Here is a 22,459-nt window from a genome sequence, read left to right as displayed (position 1 = left end):
ACATACTTTTCAGTTTTTAATAACCGATATTTTAAAACCACAATTCCTTCTTTAAGGACAAAGCGTTTTGCATGCCAGTTTTGAGCTGTTAAAATGAATCTCTGTGGGTTTTCCAAGGACAAAAAATAGGGACATATTTTTCCACATAAAATCAAGGTTTGTTATTTCTTTTTGCTTTCATATAACTCTTAAGAGGTTCTATTGATTTTTCTTAGACTTTCTGAAAGGTAGAAAAAGGAGACCAACATTTGGATTAAAACCAAGCATGAGAAATTTTAGCATAAAGGAATTTTCCAATGTATGTTTGTAGAAGAGCATTAAAAGCTTAATTTTAGTGCAGCCCAATGGCCTGATAATGGAACTGTTATTTTCTTTTATTCTGTGCAAGTCAAACAGAATATTGGTTAGTTTTGTGACTCTTCTGAATATCTTTTGCTTCACTCTGCTGATTCATCAACCAGAGGTTGTGAGTGATTCTGTTCTCCAGAAACCCAAGCAGAGATTGTGGGAAGATTCTGCTCTTGCATGAGATGCCGATGGTAACATGAAGTAGTTTTAAGTCCTGTACATTTTCTGTGTTATTACCGACATCTGTGGGAACATTAAGTCATTTTTACTATCCCTCCTGGAGACCTGTTTGTTGTAGGTGGTACAGCTCACTACCAGCTAAGGACTCCAACAGCACCATGCTTTTAGGGTGGCTCGATCCCAACCTACTGTTTTCATTATGTTCTTGGTTGATCGTTGCACTTAGTATCTAATCTTTAAAAACAGATATAAGAGATCTTTGTGGTTCTGATCCAAGTTCATATAGTAGAATTCTCCATCCTGTCTTTTCTTTGCTATTTTAATGGACCATTCAGAGATCATGATCTCTTCCTTGTGTTCTTAGTTCTTACCTTTCTATGTTGTGGAATGGTTATTTGTGCATGGCTTTTGTCTGCATTATATTTCACAGGATGACGTCAAATTAGTGATTGTAAAAGAAAGCTGCTGACATTGTTCATATAACACAAAGCATCCTAGAAAAGTTCTAAATACAAACGTGCTTTTCATTCACAGAAAGAACTCTAGTTGAGAAAACAAGTGTACTGTTCCTGGTCAGTTTGACGTTGGTGATTTCAGTGCATCTTAGCTTCTTATTCTTAACTTGTGTCTGTAGTTTGGAAGAGGATATTAAACATTCCTCAGTTTTCATCCCGTTTCTGAGTGTTCCTCCTGGTATTTTGTCAAACAAGTAACATTTTTCCTTGTAGCTGCAGAGGTTTTTTTGCTTTTAAAAATCTAATGTTAAATGATCAGCTGAATAATTCAACTGGTTGTGAAACCTGAGCAGTGTGCACTGTTTCAATATTCCAATTCAAAACTCTCTGATATTTTTGAATAACTCTAGGAGCTTCTCTAGCAAGAAAAGTCTTATCTTTCTCTTTGCTGTCTGTGTTTAATAGCCTTCAAAAAATTAGAGTAAAATGATTCAGGAGCTCTTGCTTTTATTTTGAAATGCACTGCAGTGAGTTCTACAACAGATAAGACTTGCTTTAACATTGATATTTTCATCACATTCATCTTCCAGAGAGGAAAAATTAACCACTGCACTCCGGCTTCCTATACTAGAAGCAGCTCAAACGCTGTTGGTGCTGAGGAAGCCAACAAGTGTGAGTGTTCTGCCCCAAAGCTGCTGTGTCTGCCTGGAGCCCAGGAAGGCCTGGAGGGGTCTGTGGGGATTGGAGGCCTGACTGTGATGGAGAAGGAATTTCATTTGCAAGCCTCCTCTCTCCCTCTGTAGGCACCCAGCAATTGTATCAATAACATCTGTTTCTCAAAATGTGCAGGTTACTGCCGTATTGCTTTTTTCCAGCATTCTTCTAATGTGTAGTATTTTTTTATATGCCAAGTATGTCGAGGCCATAAATACTTTAACATGCAGAAGATGTGCAGCAAGAGAAGTATGTCCTTTTGGACGGCTTCCACTCTCTCCTGCCAGCCCTGAGAGACAGGCCTCGATAGGGATCTGGGTCCCTCCATGTGACAGAGGAGCAGAGCACGGGTGGCAGCCTGAGCACTGTGCCACCCACTGTGAGTCCCACAGACAGCCTGTGCCATCACCGGGTTTGGAAACTGTCCAAGTTGTGGTGCTGCCTCTCTGAGGTTCACCAGTTCCTTCTGTGTGTTTTCCTCTGCTAACGCCTTCACATGGTTGGGATCGTATTAGTTCTGGTGTCATCACAGTCTTGATTTGTCACATTTTCAGCTGCGTTAACAAGCAATGGAAAGACCTGTTTGATCAGCAGGGAAGACTGAAGCTGTGTATCAACGTCCAGTGTTCATTCTCGAGGCTTTTGCCTCTTTCCAGCCGCCTGTTGCACAGCCCAGGTCTTCACTTGTCTGTTTCATTTTTTGGCCCTTTTGTTTTTTGAAGCCTGCTCAGCAGTGGAAAGCTGTTCCTGCTGGTACCCTCTTTCTCAAGGTCGAGCTCCATGTGCTCCATGGCAGTGATGAATCATGGTCCTTCTGGGGCTGGTAGAGCCTAGCAGCTGCCCTCCATGCAATGTGCTAATAGGGATCAGTAAGGCTAAATTACTATGAAATATCATAAATGGAATGAAATGTGTGCTATTTGATTGCTTTCGTTTATTTTGATAGATAACTATGCTGATCTATGCAAGCAATAACTTGAGAAAATAGAATCAAGAAAAACATAGGTGAGCATTAGAGGTATCCTAATATCATGAAGAACAGAAGGGGAACTCTATCTTGGTTTGCCAGATGTGTTTTGTATTTAAGTAATGCGAATTGTATGTATCTATTAAGTCACTTGACTCCAGCTATTCAAAGAAGTCTCACTGAACTGAGATTTTATGACTTGTTCTTTGAGGATATTAGAAGGTTGGCTGAGCTAATTCATTTTTGGTATGAAGCACTGCTGTGAGCAGTGACTACAAAATGATGCTTAGGGAAGGAAAGGGAAAGAAGAGACTATAAAATGTTTTATCTAGCAGGATCTTCTTTGCCCAGTGTTTGAAGTTGTGCCTATCTGCAGCAGAAGCTCAAAAATACACCAAAATAGATGTATTAATTGTGCATGAAGAAATTCTGGAAAATAACAGTTACAAACTGAAATGGCGCATCATGAAGTGAAGGGTTCAGCTTCAGAAGCCACTAGAATATGCCACTCTTCTTACCTTGCATAAACGCTTTTAATGAAGAACCTGGAGGATCAGTTGATAGTTGACAAAGTATGGCTGCCGTGTGGCTTGAGGTGTATTATCCGAATAGTGCATTGAAGGCATAACCTTGGAGTGACATATGTAGGAAACTTAAAATCAATTTCCACCTACTGTAGCTCTGTTTTGGTGGAGGCAGGCAAAGCAAAATGTGCTGCTGGCAAAGCATCCTTCTTTGCTTTTATTTTTCTTCCAATCAAACAACCAGTGTTCAGTGTGGCTCCAAAAAGTTTTCATCTTTGGATTAAAAAAGCGAGCAGCAGGTAGCTGTGACGCAGGTTTTGCACAGTCATTGAACTGAACACACCTTAAACTAACAGAGAGGGTGAAAGGTAGTAGTGTTTTTGCCCTGAATCTGTGTTTTTAGACGAGGCAGCACCTTTTTTTATAAAAGCATGTTTATATCGACTCCTTAAGAAGTTTAGACTGGAGGGCTGTCTCCAGAAACTGTCCCCCTCCCCTTTTGCCAAGTCCCATATGTTTGTCTTGGCAGGATTCAGAGTCTGCTTGGCTGGTGCTGGGATATTAAATTGAGGGAACACAGAGCTCTTGATGCTTTTCAATAGGGCTTCTATTTAGTTAGCGGTAGGATAGAGCTGTCAGCCACCTGCGATTGTCCAACCGGGAAAAAAAAGAGAAATAAAAAGGGTGGAGGGAGAGCCTTGAATCCATTTTGCAATTTTATTGACGTGTGGACAGAATAAAGCATTTTCTGGGAGGCAGCAGCTTTGTGTCAGTTCGATTTTCATTTAGTTCCATGCGCACAACTGTGCTGGGTCCTTGTGCCATGGTTCTGGCTCCATCAGCATCGGTGGAAGGTGAAATAAATGATGATGCAAGCTGAAACAACCCAGGTTGGCTCAAGCAACTTTCTCATTTAACTTATCACCTGTGGAGAATGCATTAAGAGATTTTGTTAAGAGCTGGATAATTCATGGCTCAAAGATTTGTCGTATTTGTGTTACAAGACCATTGTTGGTACTCTTACAAGAGAATGGTGCTCGTCTTCTCTCTTCTGCTGCCATCAATTGCTTTGAGGAATGGAAGAAAAAATTGAAAGCTTTGGTGAAATCTCCATGGGGAGCAGAAAAGATTTTTGCAAGCCTGAACATTGTGTTGCTAATTGCCCTGATTCACTCTCTGATTTGCTTTAGGTGATATTGTATTTCTTTATCATTCAATAAGAAGATATGTGAGAAGTCAGTTTTTGCAGAAGATTACAGTCACGAAGGTGAGGCAGGAGGACTGATACGCAGCACTGACTGGCAGCTTGTCTGAGAGGATGTGATTTTGTCATGTGAAAGAAGTGTCCTTCCTTCTTGTGAAGGACAGATGTCAGGGTGATGGGGGAACTGCTTTCTAAACAGGCTTGTCGGCTCTTTGAAGACAAGTTGCAAACTTATATAGCTGTCACACAGGCTCATAGAATGATGAAGTATCTATTTTCATAGACCTGTAAGTGTTTGACTACTGCTCTTCTGACCTTGCCTCTGTAGTCCCTTTGCTCTTGCTCAGATGACAATTGATCTGAACAGCTATGGGCTCCAGAGATCTTACCATACATTTTACAGACAAAGCCTATCAATGTGTTTCCCTATGTCCTCCCTACTGAATTGCAGCCATTGAATTTAGATCTTGTTCTTCTAATCAAGTAGAGTAATTACCCTCCTGAGCATGGTCTCTCCTGTAAAACAGGAGTGGCTTATTGCGCAGGAAGTTTTCCCCTTTCATACTGAATTCTTACCTGTCTTTGGGCTGGAAAATAACTGTCCTGACTCTTTAACAGATGGCAGTTTGCACAGATGCTGTGTTGAAATCTACTACTGTCTTCTCATTTCCACTTCCTAGGTGGAGTCCAGCTGCATCACTTGTTCTTACTGCTTAGAATTTATACTTGTAAGCTACTGAGGGGTCTAAAGTTGGAATATACTTCCAGAGCAAAGTTGTTCTTTGCATCCTCAGATCCCTGTGGTTATTGCTCATCTTTCTCCATCTAGTCTGAGAGTTTCTCACTGAGGACTTGTTACTACAGACTTGATTAAGGCAACCTTTTTCAGCTCAGCAATTTCAGCCAGCTTTTTACTCCATTTTTTTTTGTTATTGACAACCCACTCTTACTCAGAGATGAAAGCAGAGCTTTATATGTGATGTTACATTTCAGTTTTGTAAGCTTTTAATGTCTTCTCTTTGAAATCTTCACACTAAAGATGCAGTATTTCTGAATTGCTCTTTATATCGCAGATTAGTGTAAGTATCCCAAGCCAGATAAAAGGTGTCTGTAATATGAACAAAGATTCTTATGTAGGAGAATGCAGTGAAGCTCTATCGATCATGTATCCCCTCATGGCACAGTGTAATCAATTATATATTGGATGACTGACTTTTTTAGATTGCAAAGTTTTATGCCTCGGGTGCAGATAAAGTAGGTCTGAAATGTGTATTCAGCTGGAGCAGTTACCATTTTGCTAAAAGCCTATAATGGTTAGTTGCAAGAAAGCTACATCAAATAGGTGAACATTTGACTTTAGGATTCCACAAAGGACTTTATCTCCCTCTTCACTCTCTTCAGTGTACTGTCTTCATAAAAGCAACTGAAAGCAGATGAGGCATTTAATCTAAGAGTGTGAGCTCATACAAAGCTACTAAGCGTGGAATGTCATGTATTTGTATATTCGATATTGTCAGAAGAGAGTGCCATTTGATGTTTATCCATTTTAAGCACTGAGTGCAACATGGAACAAGTATTTGCATCCTCCTCCAGAGAGCGAACTCTAACCCACCAGGCCTGATGTATCTCATACAACACAGTGCTGTTTGTCCTGTGTTTGCAAAAAGCTTTCATTAAAGATGTAATCCCAGTTAACTGCCTGGAAAGTATTTACATGATGATCCTTGTTGCTAGTTTGGAACAGAGAAAGGACAAATTAAAAAAGAAGAAAATGAAAGAAAAAGGAAAAAAACAAGCAGAAGTGAGGGGTTTTAAATCTGGAACAAGTCTGCAAATGAAAGAATTGGTTAGAGAAGCCTGAATGGAGCATGAAGAACAGGTGTAGCGTGAGGAAGGCTTCATTATTGAGGGAAGCATTTTAGAATGTGTTCTTTTCCTTGTCACCTAAGTGTGTATGTGTGATAGGGAAGAGGGGGGAGAGAATCCTGATGCAAGTACCCTTTAGAACCAGCTTGCCAATTGCACTGCTCTCTTTCTAGTCCACTGCCACATGAGCCACATCAATATGGGAGCAACTATGTCACAACTGGTAAATTCTTAGGTATTTTAGTTCTGATTCGCTTAAGGCAATCTTACATGTTCAGTTCTCTCACTGTTTAAATCTGGGTTAGGAGAAGTAGCTGCTAATTAATGTCTCTCTTCCCCCGAGTATCACATCAAGATTTTAAAAATTCTTTCTGTGTAGTACAAGGGCACAAGGGGCATCTTAAGAACTTAATTGGTATATTAGCTTCTCTCTGGTAGATTCATTATGGCTTACTAAAATGCATGCAGCTCTAGGGTTTTCAAATTAGGGATGCCAGCTGAAATTAAATATTGTGAAAGTAAGTGCATATGTAGATGAAGATGATAGTAAAACATGGGAAGGAAAAGCATTTTTCTCTGAAAATGGTCATCATACTGTATACTCACTATCTATAAAGTCAGTGGAAATACAGTTAAACCTCTTAGAATTTCTCTATCATTCAGTGTCAATCTACTTAAAAATATGAATTCTTTGAGATACGAAAATGAACTGCACAGAATTCTGTGGGCATGAAAGTAGAGCTGCTGGTGTGTGGGATAGATCATCAATGGAAGAGTAGAAAGGACTCTGTCTTACTGTCTTTGGTTTCAAGTAGTCACTTGTTTACAAACCGTGTTGGGAAGTGCATTCTGAACCTTCACAGCCCAAGCTGAAAAATTGAGGGCTTCTCCCTTAATGCTCTTCAATATTCCTGTTTGTGGTTTTGTTTTTTGGTGGTTTTTTTCTCCCAGCTTTTGGCCCTTCTGATGGAAAGCTGAAGCTTGCTGGTTTAATGTCCTTCAGGAGTCAGCTGTCTCAGCTGAGTATTGCTTGATGGAAATGCTGCCAGTCGCTGAGCAGCATTAGGTGGGGATGTACAGAGAAAAAGGGAAAGTGAACTCTTTCCCAGGAGGGATTTATGTGACACTTACTCACTGAAGTCACTGTCCATAATCTTCTCTTAGTGATTGATAGATTGATGTTTTTCTGATGGAATACTGGATGAGCAGCAGGGTTGCAGTCACCCTGCTCCTGTAAGTAATCCTTGCTGCTTAGATTAAGTGGTGTGGCCTCTCTAAGGAAATGAAGCTTGAATGAGCATGCACACAAGCCAGCAGTGCATAGCTGTGGTTGAGTTGGCCCTGCTGCTACCAGGGAAACACTCATCTTCTGCAGCACAGGGTATTGCACCAGTCTGGGCTCTTGCTTACAAAGCTCCTGAGCTGGAGCCAGGAAAGTGCCCTGGGGAGGAGTCACCACATTGTCTTGCTTTTTCTCCTCTTTCTTTTGGAGTTTACAGTGGCTGCTGTGGGATGTGATTAAAAAAAATAATAAAATCTGTGAATTGATGCTTGATTGTCCCAGAGCCTGACTCCTTGTTCTGATCTCCCCTTGTTTGCATTTACTGCACACCAAATGCTCCATACTTGCAGTTTCTTTAGCATCAGAGCAGTACATGCTGAGTCAGATAATTAGCAATAGGATGAGAGGGAATGGCCTTAAGTTACATCAGCAGTGCCTCAGGTTGGGTATTAGGAAAAATTTCTTCTCAGAAAGAGTGGTGAGGCAGCGGCACAGGCTGCCCAGGGAGGTGGTGCAGTCACCATCCCTGGAGGCGTTCATGAACCATAGAAATGGGGCACTGAAGGGCATGGTGGGGATGCACTGCTGGTTGGACCTGGTGATCTTAGAGGTCTTTGCCAGCTTTAGTGATTCTGTAAGATACAATGGATACTGATAATATACTACGCATACCTGGATCCACTGTAAACATGGACTCCTTGAGTCATTCTGATTCCATGTGATTCGTTGATCCCACTAAAGATTCCATGCTCTTTTCAGTTTTTCCTGTTGATGGTGTGCCTGAAATCTGTTTGGTGTAGATCAGCATCTACCGATGAGTCAAGTGTGCTGCCATACTAAGTGACGTAGCACTTGAAGGCAACCCCCACCAGGGAAAGCTTGCAGTGTTAGATGGGGGCTGCCAGTGTGGGTTGAGCTGTAGGTAGGAACAATGAGATATTACTGTTGGGTACCATAGTTAGAGGTCTTAGCACTTCAGAAATGTAACTTTTGTCAGTGTTTTGCAAAGGAATTAGCGTGAGAAATTACAGCTTTCATTTTTGAGGCAACAGTTTGTCCATTGTAAGAGAGGACAATACCTAGGAGAAAAACAAGTAAAAAGGAACTTGCAGATAGAGGAGGGCAGTGGAGATTGGCATCAAGCGGTGAGAGCATTAACTTACTTCTTAGCATGGTAGTTAGGATAGGAATACTTTGTAAAATAAGTGCGCTGTAGGCTACACCAACCCAAAGCATTTCCTTCCCTGGGGTAGCGTTCTGTGTCAGGTATTAGCAGCATTTGATTTGATAATGGCTGATACTGTGACTTTGCTGCCTTGCCAAACAAGCGCTTTCACTTTCTACCATTTGAGGGTGGGCTTTTCAAAACATACCTGAGAATTCAGTGACATGCCCTCGCTGCAGACCACTAGAAATGGGGCATTTAACTTCCTAAAATACTTTTGAAAATCCCACCCATAATGTTTACTCAAATACTGAAGTTAAATGTATCCATTCTTAAGGGCCACTCCACAGCTCTCTGTTATATTCCACCAAATGAATAGTACTTCCCCCCAACTTTCAGCTGATGCCCTATGCATATTTATACAGAATCATGTTCCCCTTTAAACACTGTTGACTTTGGCTCAGTAAGGGACTCCTTATTTAACCTGCCCTTGTAGGCTATTTTCTCAAGGCTTTGTATCGTTTGTAATTCCTTTATTATTTGTTGTCTGTGTCTTTGTGTATTTGGGAAAAAAACTGGTCTTCAGGTTCTGTTTATCAGTGTATTATACAGTATGAGTACATGGTTTGCTGGCTCTGGGAAGTCCTTCTAGATGAGCTGCCTGTGTCACACTACATTTAGCCTTGCTCCCAGTTACCTTACTCCCAGTTTTATTATGAACTCGGACAGAATCAGCTCTGCATCTATTTAATTTGGCTGAAAGGCTTTCCCTCAGTTGTCTCTGCATCACTGCTTCTGGGGAGGGTGGGAAGAATTGCAGGGATGACATGGGATAATGGTCACAAGTCATTTGGAGGCAAAATTATGGATACTATGCAGCAAGGTGGGTGTGGAGGTGTTAAATAAGAGCTTCAGCTTATTTCCTATATGGTACATTTCACTGAGGGGTGTTTGCTGCCCTTTCACAAATGGGAGAAGTACTTCTGTAGGAAAGCTGATCCACTTCCATTGAGTCTTGGTCAAGGTGGGAATAGTGCTGAGAGCAAGCAAGTTTATTCTGGGCCTTCTCAGTCATTGCCACAGAGGCTGCTTTTTGCTGTCGGTGGCTGTATTGTGTTTTTGTGTTCACGTTTTAAGACAAACGAGGGCAGTTCTTGATAAACTTCACAGAAGCACAGATTTCAAACTGCATCTTTCTGTTGGTGGAAACTTTGGACGTTATTAATTTGTAAGAAAAAAGTCCTAAAATTAATAGCATTCCAGGATTTCAGACTGTGCTTTCCTGTATTGCTCCATAAATGTGCTTTTGTGGAAAAAAAAAAAAGAAAGAAAAAATTCCACTACATACTTCTTTCTTGAAAATCCACTGCGGTCTTTTTTCCAAGTGAGTCCTTAAAAATATGTGCTCTAAACACCTGCTTGCTTATCTGGCTGGTCGGGAAGAAAATGCTGTGTTGACAGTAGAGTTTACAATGAAGATTCACTCAGAAACGTAACACCTGTGTACAGCTCTCTTTCTGCATTCATTTGGAAAACTCTGAGCTCTTTTTATAGGTGAAATGTGGGAGAGAAAAGAAAGAAAAACCAAAAAACACAATGGAAAGAAAGCTGGGTTTTGCATTCACATTTGAGTGTGGGCTGTTAAAATGGACCTGAAGCGTTCCTGTTGATTCTTACATTTCTTTTTCCGATGAAAGGGATGAAAAGAAAATAAAGGCTATTTATAAAAAATATGTCTGTTGGAATATGCTTTGAAACATAATAGCATTCTGGTAATTTTAAGTGCTATTTATCCAGTGTTAGAGCATGTTAATATTTATTTATTTTTTGCAGCAGCAGACAGTATAGATGAGTATTTCAGAAGCGAGCAAATTGCATATTCAAAACTACATGAGAAATGTATTGAACCTTCATGTAGGTGAGAGAAAACTGAACCTGCAAATGAAGCAGAGTGAAACAAGGCTGAAGAGTGCAGAAAGGGTGAGGAAGAAAGTCAGTGAGATGCAATGCTGAAAAAAAACCCGAATGTGTTCATGTTAATATAACAGATACTCCTTCTTCTGGTTTTAATCCGTGTTCGTTTTTTCCTTCATCAGCCCTTTAGGTTTGGCCCTTTGACTACAAAACCACAGTTGCGTGGTCTCCGTTGTAATTCTTCCTTTCTCTCGTGGGACTGCGGGGAGCATTGCTGTTCCAAAAAGCACATCGTGGCATGTGGTAAATGGTCTGTGTGGGCTGCCTAAAGTCTGTGTGAGCCATTTGACTCTGTACTTTTAATTAACTTCTTCGCTGTGCCAGGGGGAGGTTGTGAGCCATACTGGAGGTCAGGTCATTGGCCTTACACTGGATCCGTGGGGGTCATCGTTCTCTAGGAGACCCACTTTGCTGACGAGCAGTTTGAACTCCAGCCTTTGGGCTCAGTTTGTAAACGCTGCAGGGAGACTGTGTTGTGTTTATTCACTGTTACCTGCCTGAACCTCCTCAAAACTGTTCCAGTCCACAGAACTTAGTGGAGTTATCTGCTTGAATAAAACTGAACCAGAGGTAGAGATGTGCATTATGTCTGCATAAATAATCATCCCTAAAAACTGTTAAAAAAATAAAAATAAAAATCAGCGTGCATTGCAGTGATTAGTTTAGCATGATTAGGTGAAATGGGTATGGCCCTTAATTAGTAAGTAGACTTGTAAAACAGTTAATGATTTTGTCTCATATTAATACAATAGGATTATCAGTGCGAAGTTAGAAGGAGTCTTTGGAGGAGCAGATAATGAGTTGCAGCTTAAGGGGGGTGGAATGTGTTAGGTCTGTCAGAGTGTTTTATGGAGAGCTGTAAAAATGGAAACTGTACTTGATGCTTGCAGATTATTCTTATGTTCCTTTCACAGGAAGGCACACCCATTCTCAAAAATATAATTGTGGGCTCTCTCTCTGCAGATTTAACACACACAAAAAGAGGCACACGCATTAAAGCTGGGAAATGGAGCCAAGGCTTCACTTCTGCGCTGAGCTCTGACTTTGGATAGAACTACTTTAAACTCATGACTTATAGGCGGTAGCTTCATAGAAGGCTCTTTTGTGTGTGTGTGTTGTTTTTTGTTATTCGATTTACAAATTTATTTATTAATTGGCAAAATAAGCCATTACCAGCAAATGGGATTTGTTAATTCTCTGTCTAATTATGTGTACTGGCCACATGATAAACTGATTTGTGATGACGGTCTAAGTTATTCCTACAAAAAATCTCACTCATAATTGCTATTCCTGCAATGAAAATACAGGAAAAAAGTAGTACTTAGATGTATGCAGTTTAGGTAAAATATGAAGAAATACTGAAGAAAAGAAGTGAAGAAAATAAAAATTGAAGAAATATACATATATGTAGATGTAAGAAAACTCATGGAGCAAGGAAAGCTTATGGTGCAATACCCTTCGTGCCATTTAGGATATTTGGATTAAAACATTCATCTTTATACTTTGTCAGAGACCTTCATCATTCTGTCTACTCATATGTGATAGATTATCGATTTGTACCATGCTAATCTCTGTTTATTGTAAAATAAAATCTGTTAGCTGTGTCGTAAATAAGTTTGGTGGCATTCAGAGCTGGAGTAGATGGCATTCAAACTGGAGGGAGGCCCTTAAGCAGTTTGTGTAACTGTCGGGATTGCCCCATTCATTTTGATTTCGGGATGCATGCTTGCTTTTCTGTCCATTTGCCCCAGGAGTCATCAGGCAAATCATCCAGTGCTGGCAATTCCAGAGCTTGAGGTGGTGCAGAAATGCTTGCCATTGTTTTTTCTGCTACATTCTCTATATATGACCGTGTTTTGTATATTAATGCCTTTGAGAATAGTTTGCAGATTCCTCAAAATATGTATCCCATTGGTGTGGTCCAACACCTTCGCATACTCTGTACCCGGTTTTCACTCTATGTCATGTTCCTCCTTTTACTGGCTCTACCAGAAGGAACAATATCGTGCTGCTGCCTTTAAGAGCAGTTCAGAACGTAGGGCTTTTTCTAAGGATTTTCTGAGTGACTGTTTCCTCGCGTGTGTTGCCAGATTTACAATTATTTGTTGTGATTTATATTCAAGTGCCAGCTGAGAAATTTTCCCTCCTGAGCTGGAATCTCTTTCCCCATGCACTAGAGTGAGACAGGTGTGACTGCAGCAAGTTTAATTGTGGCAGTCACCAGGATGAATCTGCTGTCTCCCCCCACAGCTTCTACAGGTGAAAGATACAGAGAAAATGTTCTGAAGAATCATCAGTGGCTACATAGCTAGAGAATGGAGCTGTGAGTGCTTAAGTAGGAAACAGCATGGCAGCAGCTGATTTTAATTAAGTGAAATGAAAAGCCTGAGTTTTGAGGGATTTAGGATATGTATTTGAGTTAGGGGATTGCAGGGCATTGCAGTACATAGTGCTTTCAGCATACTCTATGTAGATTACAAATTAACTGTGTATAACATACAAGTGATAAACTCCTATATGACTTTGGTGTTGTGTTTTTTTTGGTGGGGTAATGCATCTCATATGTATACATGATTTCCTCTTACTACCTTTGAGTACTGGTCTCAGCTGGATGAACATCCTTAGAATGGAGAGGATATTACCTCTGGCTGGAAGTCTGTACATAGGAAACCCACTGGTATTTTGATACTTATAGTACAGTAATATGCTGAGTGTTTTATGTTTCACCTCTGTTGATATTTTTAAAGCCTCAGGCAAAGCCTTTAGACTCACAGCTGATGTGTTTGTGCCATTTCTCTCTTCCTTACCAGGCTGGTATGATAAGAACTGATGAGGATGAATACTTCATTGAGCCTTTGGAAAGAGGAAAACAAATGGAAGAGGAAAAGGGAAGAATCCATATGGTGTACAGGCGATCAGCTATAGTGCAACATATCACTGATGTGCTTCCTGATGTCCACACTGAAGGTACAGTACACCTGTGTGCTTGTTTACAAATCCCTTCCAGGTAACTGTAGCCTACTGTAGCTTTTGAAAGAGGCAGTTTTGACTGAGCTGTTGAAAAAGACAGTTTTCAAATATTTTGCTGAAATACATCAGTGTCATGTACACGGTTTCTCTGCCAAGAGCAGCACTTGTGAATGCATCTAGGAGACCAGAACCTAGCTGTGAGGTGTTAGAAATGTTGCAGAATTCGAGCTTGTTTCCTCCTTATTTGTAGTGGAAACAATGGAAAAAAAAAGTTTGAGCTCTGCCTAATATGGTAAGATGTTGTGGGACATGTTAATAGAAATACTCATATGACTTTAATATTCTAAGTTGTTATTAAGGTTCGCCTGTCTATGCAACTTCTGTTTAAAATTTGGGTCTTATTTCTTTCCAAGTAATAGCTGAATTGCGCCAACAGCTGATACTGTTTTCCCCTTCTATGAGTTGCAGTTAATGCAGTTTGAAAGCAATTGTCTTAATTGGGTATATGCTTTGACAAATCCCAGAGTTCCTCTCAGTCTTAAAGATAATCTGCTCTATCTGAGAATAATTATTGTGTAATTTTAATCCATTTCACCACATGTTCTTTTTCCCTTCTTTTAATACTAAAATAATGCTTACAAGCCAGCATATTGCATAGGGAATGTTGAAGTTCTTTACTCTGTGGATTAAAGAACAGCTTCATTCCCCTTCTGCAGTCTGTTTTTTCAACATCTCTCAGCTTCTCAAATTCCTTTTGTACTTCCTTGTGTTCACTTGTTCTTGCAGCTTATAAGTTTTTGAAAAGAACAAGAAGTACAACACAGTACTAGAATTAGATACAAATATTAAGCAGTGAGAAGGAAGCTCTTCCTCATCACCAGTCCTCATGAACTTGAATTATTTGGTGTGGAAATGATCTATGCTGTGCATAGCATAGCCCTTATTGGTGAGGGGAACTGAGAATCGCAGATGTGGATACCTTGAGCATATTCTGTGAAGAAGGAAAGTCATGAAATGAGGCAGAACTTGATCAAATGTAGGCATACTTCCTACACTAAGGGGAACTGTGTCACCAGATAACTCTGGAAAAGGCTGTTTTAAGTGGAAGTGGAGGATATGGGAAAAGTGCTTGTGTCTACCGCATGCGTAGACAGTTGAGTGCAGTGTGATGTTTCTGGGATTGCTGTAAGCCTGGTTGGTGCAGTAGAGAGCTGAGCAGTACAGATCCCAGGTTACCGACATGTTCACTCCTCGCAAAAAATGAACAAGTAGAAACTTTTAGTTATGGTAGAGTCCAGCTGTCTGTGTTCATTGTATATTCAGTTAGGTGCTTTACTGATATGCTACAGAAATATTCATACAGATTGTTTGTGTATGTCAATTTACCTGAGGCAATATTTTCTGATAAGGGAGCTCCGTCGTTTTCTCATACTTTCTCTAACTGCATTGATGTTGTCCAACCTTTTGGCTTGCCTGAGCTGTATTGAGCTGCACTTAGGCAGCAGTGTAATCTTATCCTTGAAGCAGCACACTGTGCTTTTTTCTATTTACCGTATCCATGGCTATGAATAGCCACTTCAGAGAATGACAGCGTATGGTGTGCGCAATATTGGTTTCATCATTTGCTTTGTGTAGAGATTGTTTTCAATTAACTGCATTAATTCATTGGTATAAAGAGCAGTGCTTATCTAGCATATGGCAGGCAGGGTTTTGTTGTTGTTGTTTTATCCTTACAAAATGCCCCATCTGCTTACACCCTCACCCTGTGAGACCAGAGAAATATGGATAATTTCTCCATGTTTTGACAGTCTGGTGGCAGGAGCATTCATTTTTGTTTCATGGAGTGCTTGTTTTTATTACACAGATAATCATCTTGCTAATTCAGTTGATTTTATTCTACTCTGCTTCTCTGAAACTGATCTTTTCTTCTGTGAATGTGTGACAGTGAAGGGACCTACAAGTTAGTAGTATGTCCCCAGAAGTTAATGTTGAGTATTGAAAAAACAACCCTGAATTGATACTTGCAGTCTCCGTTGCACTGGGTGAGCTTGTTTGCTGCTTTGAAATGCCATGGTAGTTAACGCCAGTTAATTCTTTTGGACAGAGGAAGCTCTTCCTCTTCTGCAGGATGGTGACCAAGACCTCCCCTGGGAAATCCCTGCTATTGAAAACCACTTTAATGTAGTCGGATGTGACACAGCATCTGGAAACGTCGAACGAATTTCTCCCTTGGGAATGTAAAGCAGGCTTGGTTATTCTTTCCTGTGAAAAACTGGGTCAGATGAGTTACACAGAAAACCGTGTGAAAACTGATCAGCTCATAATGTTTAATGTAGCCATGACCCAGAACAAGGATTTCCATATGCAAAAATACATGGACCATCCTAATTTTTGTTTGAATTTAAGAAAATTACTGAAAATGTCGCTCTGTGCTCAAAAGTGAAGTGGAATCGACCATCATGTGCCTGGTAGAAGAATACAAATGAATAGATAGATGCTTACAGCAAGTGACAGTGAGTTGAACCAGGCTGCTGAAATTACATAGGACTTTCTCATCAGGCATAGTCGAACACGTGGATCTCTGGATTTCATAGGAATTCCCAGCTAATGCAACATGCTTTTCTCTAATCTTTTGTAAGGAAGAAATACATCCAGTGGGACTTTATAGACAACAGTCTTAGTAAATCTTTTCAACTTTAGTAAAGGTGATAGATGAACAGAGCAGCTTGTGGCCATCCATTACTCTGGCAGGTTGAAAAGGGATAGCTGCTAGTTTGAATTGTGATGGCTTACCATCTTTAACTTATCTGTTACTGATAGGTAGAAATGAGTGAGCTGCATAGAGAGTAAAACTACTATAGGCTATGTATACAAAGCTGAAAAAAAAGCCAGAAGAATGTGAGAGTCTGTGATGTTAGAACATCATTTAAAGAAAACTTCAAGATTTTATCACTGTTCCAATTAGAAACAGAAAGAAATACTCTGTGGACAGGCCTGAGTTGGAAGAATTTGAAAGGATAATAATATAATTCTGTCTGGACAAGGTGAAAATAGTTTATTCTCTTTTGTTGGTGAGCTAACAAACATGACCAAGATGTGTGGTTATTAACCATATTCCTTGAAAGGAACAGGTGGAGATCTGGAGGACTAGAATCAAATTTGCACCCAGGAGGCCTTTTCAAGTTCTTTTGAATCAGGATTATGTGTATGGTAAAGTAAAATCTAAATCATATTTCTCCAAAATGTACAATCCTGATTTAAGTCCGGTTGAGCAAGTGAGACAACTCTGATATATGTCAGTGTGGTAACGAGGAAGGCTTTGAATTATATACTACTTGAGTTGATCACAATTCAATTTACCTTTCCTCCTGTTCATTCCTTTTTTATTTTTTGCATGCATTTTCCTTTCTTGTATGATAATACAAGAAACAACCTTTAGCTTGGAAGTTAGGCAGCACATTAATGAACTCAAACTTTTCCTATTTTATTTTTCCCTTCTCGATATAGTGTTTTTTAAACAAGACAACTTATTCACACAGAGAGCACTTCAGATTAAAGTATTTTTGTAATTACTTCCTAACAGTGGGAAACAAGAAATAGGAGCCTTTATCTCCCAGCTTCCTTTCAAAATTTTCATTTTCCCTGAAGAACCAAAATGCTTTTGTGGCTGATGGAGTTGCCATGGCACTGGGTTCAAGTGTCTTTGTCTCAGGTGGGAAAAATGTAGGAGGAAGAAATGATTTGGGAATTGCTCATGGTTGCTGGGGAATGAAACCCTGGAATAGAAGGCAGAAGAATGGGAAGACTATTGCTTGCTCCAGAGACCTCCCTGAGCACTTCCCCGGTCACATCAGTGTTTGTTAGAAATGTTGTTGTACCAGAAGGTGTCTGAAGGTTTCTCAGCAGACTTTATCATGACCTGTGTTCTGATGGAGGATATTTTAGGTACTGCACAGCATGTTGTGTAAGTCTGTAGTGCAGTAATAATGAGAAAGACAGAACTGATTTCTATGAGGACTTAGCACAACACATTTTGTGACATGATGAATTATGGTATAGTCTTCTCTTAAGTTGTATTGGTGCCAATAACCTGAAGACATATTTTCTCTTTATCTAGAACTGCTAGAGCTTTTGCTTATAAATCAACCTTCCATTTTGCTTATAAATCATATTCTGTCAAATTGAAACAGAATTGGGTACATCAAAGTTCTTGGTTAAATGGAGATTTGTTGGGTGAGATTTTAAGCTAACAGTTTGCTTAATCAAAGAGAAGGTAGTCAACAAAATTGTTTTTCATACGGCATAGTACAAAGGAAAATGAGTATTGGTAGATGAATTTACAGGGAAGACCTGTGGAGGAGGAAGACTGGGAGGGAAAATGGTGAAAAATGTGTCATGTACTTCTGGAAATAGAAGTAGACAAATGATGCCTTTGGCTGCAATGGAATTACAGCTGTCTCCAAGTCTATGAGTGGGCATGTTTGTACTGCAGACAGAAGTGTAGTTGCATCCAGGTTAGGAATAACTTGAATTAGATTTAACTTCCCTTATTTGGATACCAGTATCAGTACAAGTGTGGAGTCTATTGCTAACTACAAAATATAACCAATAAGCTGAGAGTATTGCTGGTGGGTTCTACAGTGCCATGCTTGCTTTGGTCTCAAACCAGAATGTCATCGGTGTACATGATACAGGATGTGTATCCTCTGTATGTGTTCACACTGAGGTCTAGACCATGATGAGGCTTCAGACTTGTGTACTTTGCCCTCAAAGTTCACAGCTGAGCTTGACCTACTTGTCCTCAAGTGGAATTTGGGATTCATATTGTTCTTGGGAGGTGACTCAAGAACATTACCTGCTGCAATCAGGAGCTTTTTGGTGAAGCTAAGAATAGAAGCACATGCTACAAATACTTATCTTTCATTTTTAAAAGGTATGTTTGTAAGGAGTACTGAGCTGTACAGAAATAATAGTCCAGATGCATTCAAGAATTTATATTAGTTAAGCACACCACTTCAGGGCTATTGCACTCCTTGTCAGCAAGGCTATGATAAAGAGGTTAAGGCCCAGAGCAGCACACAGCTTGGGGAGAGTCCTTTCGTAGTAGCAAGATAATGAAGAAAATTATAAATAGATGAATGATCCCTGGTCTCTGCTCTGCAGGCTTTATCCTGGTTGCCTTGAAATGTGTATAAGTGAAAGAGAACACAGATTCACCACTGAAAATAGAAAAAAAGACTTTAACATGTTTTTAAGAAAGGAAAGCTGAGGAAGAATGGATCAAAAGGTGCTTGAAAGTGATTTGAATACTGTGTCTGTGTCATGGAGGTTACACTTACCTCCCGATGATGGGATTAGAGACATCCATCTGTTTAAGTCATCTTTAATTCTTGGCAATAACAAAGGAAAATTATTCTTAAATACAACCAAGGATAAATGCTTGATTCCCACTGCAGGCACCCAAAGCCAGAGTAGTAAAGCACACAGAGAAATCTATATGAGGGGAGGAGAAGAAAAAGATCAGTACATGCATTTTGCAGCCATTGCAAGGTGTACAAAACTTCCCAATAAAAGCTACTTAAAGCACCTTAATTACATAGGAAGAAAAACGATGTTTGATGAATGGCAATAATGGACAGCAGAGATGTTAAAATATTCTGGAAACAACCATTCCCATGTAGAAGGAGCCTATTAGGTTTGCAGATTGTATTCTTACAGTAATGTGTAAAGTGAGGACACAGCAAGGTAGGAACCACCCTTTGTGCTCTTCCACACAAATCCAACAGTGTGAACAATTCCAGTATAATGTTAGAGAGGGACATTGTACAGAACTTGCTGTTGGCTCTGTTTGAGAAATAGATGCTAAACAGTGAATGTGTTGCTGGCTTTTTCTATAGTAGCAAACACTAGCCCGCACTTGTGTCTTTCCTCTAGCACTATGTTCACTAGTGCTGTTTATGCCAGCTCTGAGTAGCTGCAAATGATGCTTTTCAGGGCAGTCTGATTCAGCAAATAGGATTCATGGAGCTAAGATATAGTGAAAGACAAAGTAACTCTTGCCAAGGTTTCCTCTTTTTTGCTAGTTTGATTTCTGTTGAGGTGAGAGGAGAAGCTTTGAAGAGAAGGGTGATATTAATATGGATGAACCAAAGCTGTGAAAGTGCTGGACAGCACTGTAGAACCAAGTTCCCTAGTTTAGATGAAAATAAGCTCACTTCTGTAGAGTTTGATAAGAAAAATACAGGTGAGATGGTTTAAATGCTTTGAAGTTGACTGTTAATACAGCAATGAGAACAGGGAGACAAGGGTTAGTTGCACACTAAAGTTCTGTGAGCTCAAGTCAGGCATCTGCCCTTCCCCAGCCCCTCTCACCTCAAGCTGTAAAACTGGATGAAAAGGAGGAGCTTTGCTGAACCTCAGAGAACGGGGACAGTCTTTGCCTGAGCACAGACACTAATCAGAAGCAGAAGGACTGCCTTATGAAAATGAATTTATGTGAATTAGAGATCAGGAACATGAGGAAATGAATCCTCCTACAGCATGCGGGGGCTGATTCTTGTTTCTGTGTTTAACATGTGTGTTTTACAAATTTAGTACTGAAGTGTAATATTATGAAAATATCAAGACACTTTCCTTCACATGAAGAAAAGATTCCTTTTCAATCAGTGTGTTCTGTGGGTTTTTTAGCCAATGTCTTCTATGTGAAAACTAATGAGAATATAGCAAAATGTATTGCAGTACTGTGCTTTTTGTAACAAGTGACTGTTGCTGTTTTGTTTTTTTTTTCCTTAAGTTAATGAATTTTGGCTTTTTTTTTTCCTATTGTGAGACACCTTCTGCCACTTTGGTTTGTCTATGATAGCTAAGATGCAAAACTGATCTTGGGTTTACTTTGAGCAATTTGAATGATCCCAAGGACTGCCTGGGAGCCTGTCCTCTTTTTGGTAGAACTTTCCCTCTGTGGGACACATGAGGTTCATGCTTAGTAACTCTTATAGTACTGTGCTTTTAGTATCAAGATGTCCTGTGGAGTTCACTGCATCTTTTCCTTTGTTCTTCTAAAGCATTATGTAGATGATGAGTAAGAGTAAACTTGTCTTGTTTGTGTTAGGCAGGATGACCCAGTATTGGGCAACTGAAGCTGATTGGAATGCATATGGAAACAACTAACGTGAGAAAACCATCCTTGCAGTTAATTTTCCTCCCAGTGGATGGATTTTCTTCAGATCCATTTCTAGGTTACAGAAATAAGTAAATCTTTCCAAAATGTGGTATTAAAAACCAGAGTAACAGCATGACCCAGCTGTTGTTTGCAGTAAAAATAGCGGGTTTTTTTGTTGTTTTTTTCCAGAATGCCTTGCCTAATAATTCTTTTGAGTATTCTAATAACATGAGATAAGAATGTTGAGATAGTGAGGATTCTGGAGGTTATGAAAAGACATACAAGTCTGAGTCTGCAATTTGAGTTGGAAAAGAGAATTGCTATCTAAGAGAAGCTGGCTTGTACTGCTGTAGTGACCTGTGGGAAATCAGTGCGAGTCCTGTTAAATTTGGTGTGGTTTGCAAAGAAAACACAGTGAAGAAGAGGTTTATTGGCTTGTACCATTAGGGATGGCTTAAGAGAAGCTTTTTGTTTGTGTGTCTATCTCTCTAGTGTGAGGGACAGCGCCATTTTTAAAAAAATGTTGCTTGGAAAAATGAGACCATTTCTAGAGGAGATATCTAAGTAAAGGCTCTGGTATGTCTCAGTGGGTTTATTTGTGTCCTTTAACACTTCCTACATATTAAAAAAAGACAAAGTCCACTTCAGCTACAAAATTAGGGATAAACATGCGAGAGAGCAGGTTTATCCCAGAGCAGAGTAAAGCAGATAAATAACTCGTGAGACTAATAAAGGTCTCTTTCCTGATATTGCTTTTCTCATTGCCCTCTATGTGAATCAAGGAAGAGTGTTTGTGTGGGGTTCAGCATGTGATGCAGTTCAGAGACCTTACTCATACACAGATATTTGGTTATGCATGACTTAAACATATAAGTGAAATCTCTCCTTTCTGTTGTTAATGACAAACAACTATGTGGGTAGAAACTGTAAGAGTTTCTTTCTCCCATGTTTCAGCATGGCCTATCTTGTCAACACAAGGATCTGGAGAAATTTGGATTCATGTGCTTATATTGTCTAGTGGGGACAGGGAATGGTTGCATGTGGGTAGAGACTACAGTCAGGGGCTTGTTTAGCAGGGCTAAAGCAAAGGATCAAGTACTGCTAGTCCAGCTTGATGTCTGCCCTGCTCTGAGCGTGGGAGAAATGTTAAGGATTTGGATGTGCTCCTCTGATGTGTGGTTTTCTGAGGTGGTATAAGCTGGGATAGGCATACTGCTAAAAAAGAAGAAATCCTGCTCAGATGTTGAAAATGTCTTAATCTAACTCAGTCCTTTGTACACCATTACCTGCACTTTTTACAAGCACCCTTAAAATCTGGTTATCCAAGTGAGAACAGCTCTGTAGACCCACTGGTGAATTCAAGAGCCTGTGTCTGCTGTTTCTTCACTTTAATGCATGGACAGCTGCTATGCCTGTTTCTGCTTTCAAACTGGTCAGCTATTGCTAAAATTGGATGGATTCTGGCCTTTTATTTTGCTGCAGGAATAGAATAGAATTAGAGATAATTCCTGATTTTTATTCTTGCTTTTATTGTAATAGATGGCAGAAGAAATTCTGCTCATGTCTTTGTAATGACTATCAGTAGACAGTGAATCGTAGAGCAGCTAAGCTTAAAAAGGTTACCACTTGCTGAAATCTTGTGTTAATG

The 22,459-nt window shown here is 39.9% G+C and overlaps 1 protein-coding gene across 5 annotated transcripts in view; it reads left to right on the top strand.

Annotated features, from left to right (window-relative positions):
- ADAMTS3 (ADAM metallopeptidase with thrombospondin type 1 motif 3) overlaps window positions 1-22,459 on the top strand; it is a 125,596-nt gene that overhangs the window by 38,006 nt on the left and 65,131 nt on the right. For 4 of the 5 annotated variants that reach the window (XM_015861760.2, XM_015861759.2, XM_015861762.2 and 1 more), the window contains one exon: window positions 13,490-13,646. In XM_015861760.2, coding sequence (XP_015717246.1) covers window positions 13,490-13,646 — 157 coding nt within the window. Of the gene's footprint in view, window positions 1-13,265; window positions 13,357-13,489; window positions 13,647-22,459 lie in introns of those variants that run through there. The other variant, XM_015861763.2, reaches the window with a different exon arrangement.

This window comes from Coturnix japonica, chromosome 4, assembly GCF_001577835.2.
Source record: "Coturnix japonica isolate 7356 chromosome 4, Coturnix japonica 2.1, whole genome shotgun sequence".
NCBI classification, from domain to species: Eukaryota; Metazoa; Chordata; class Aves; order Galliformes; family Phasianidae; genus Coturnix; species Coturnix japonica.
The sequence above is the reverse complement of the archived record's forward strand: the minus strand, read 5'-3'. Positions and strand labels throughout refer to the sequence as shown.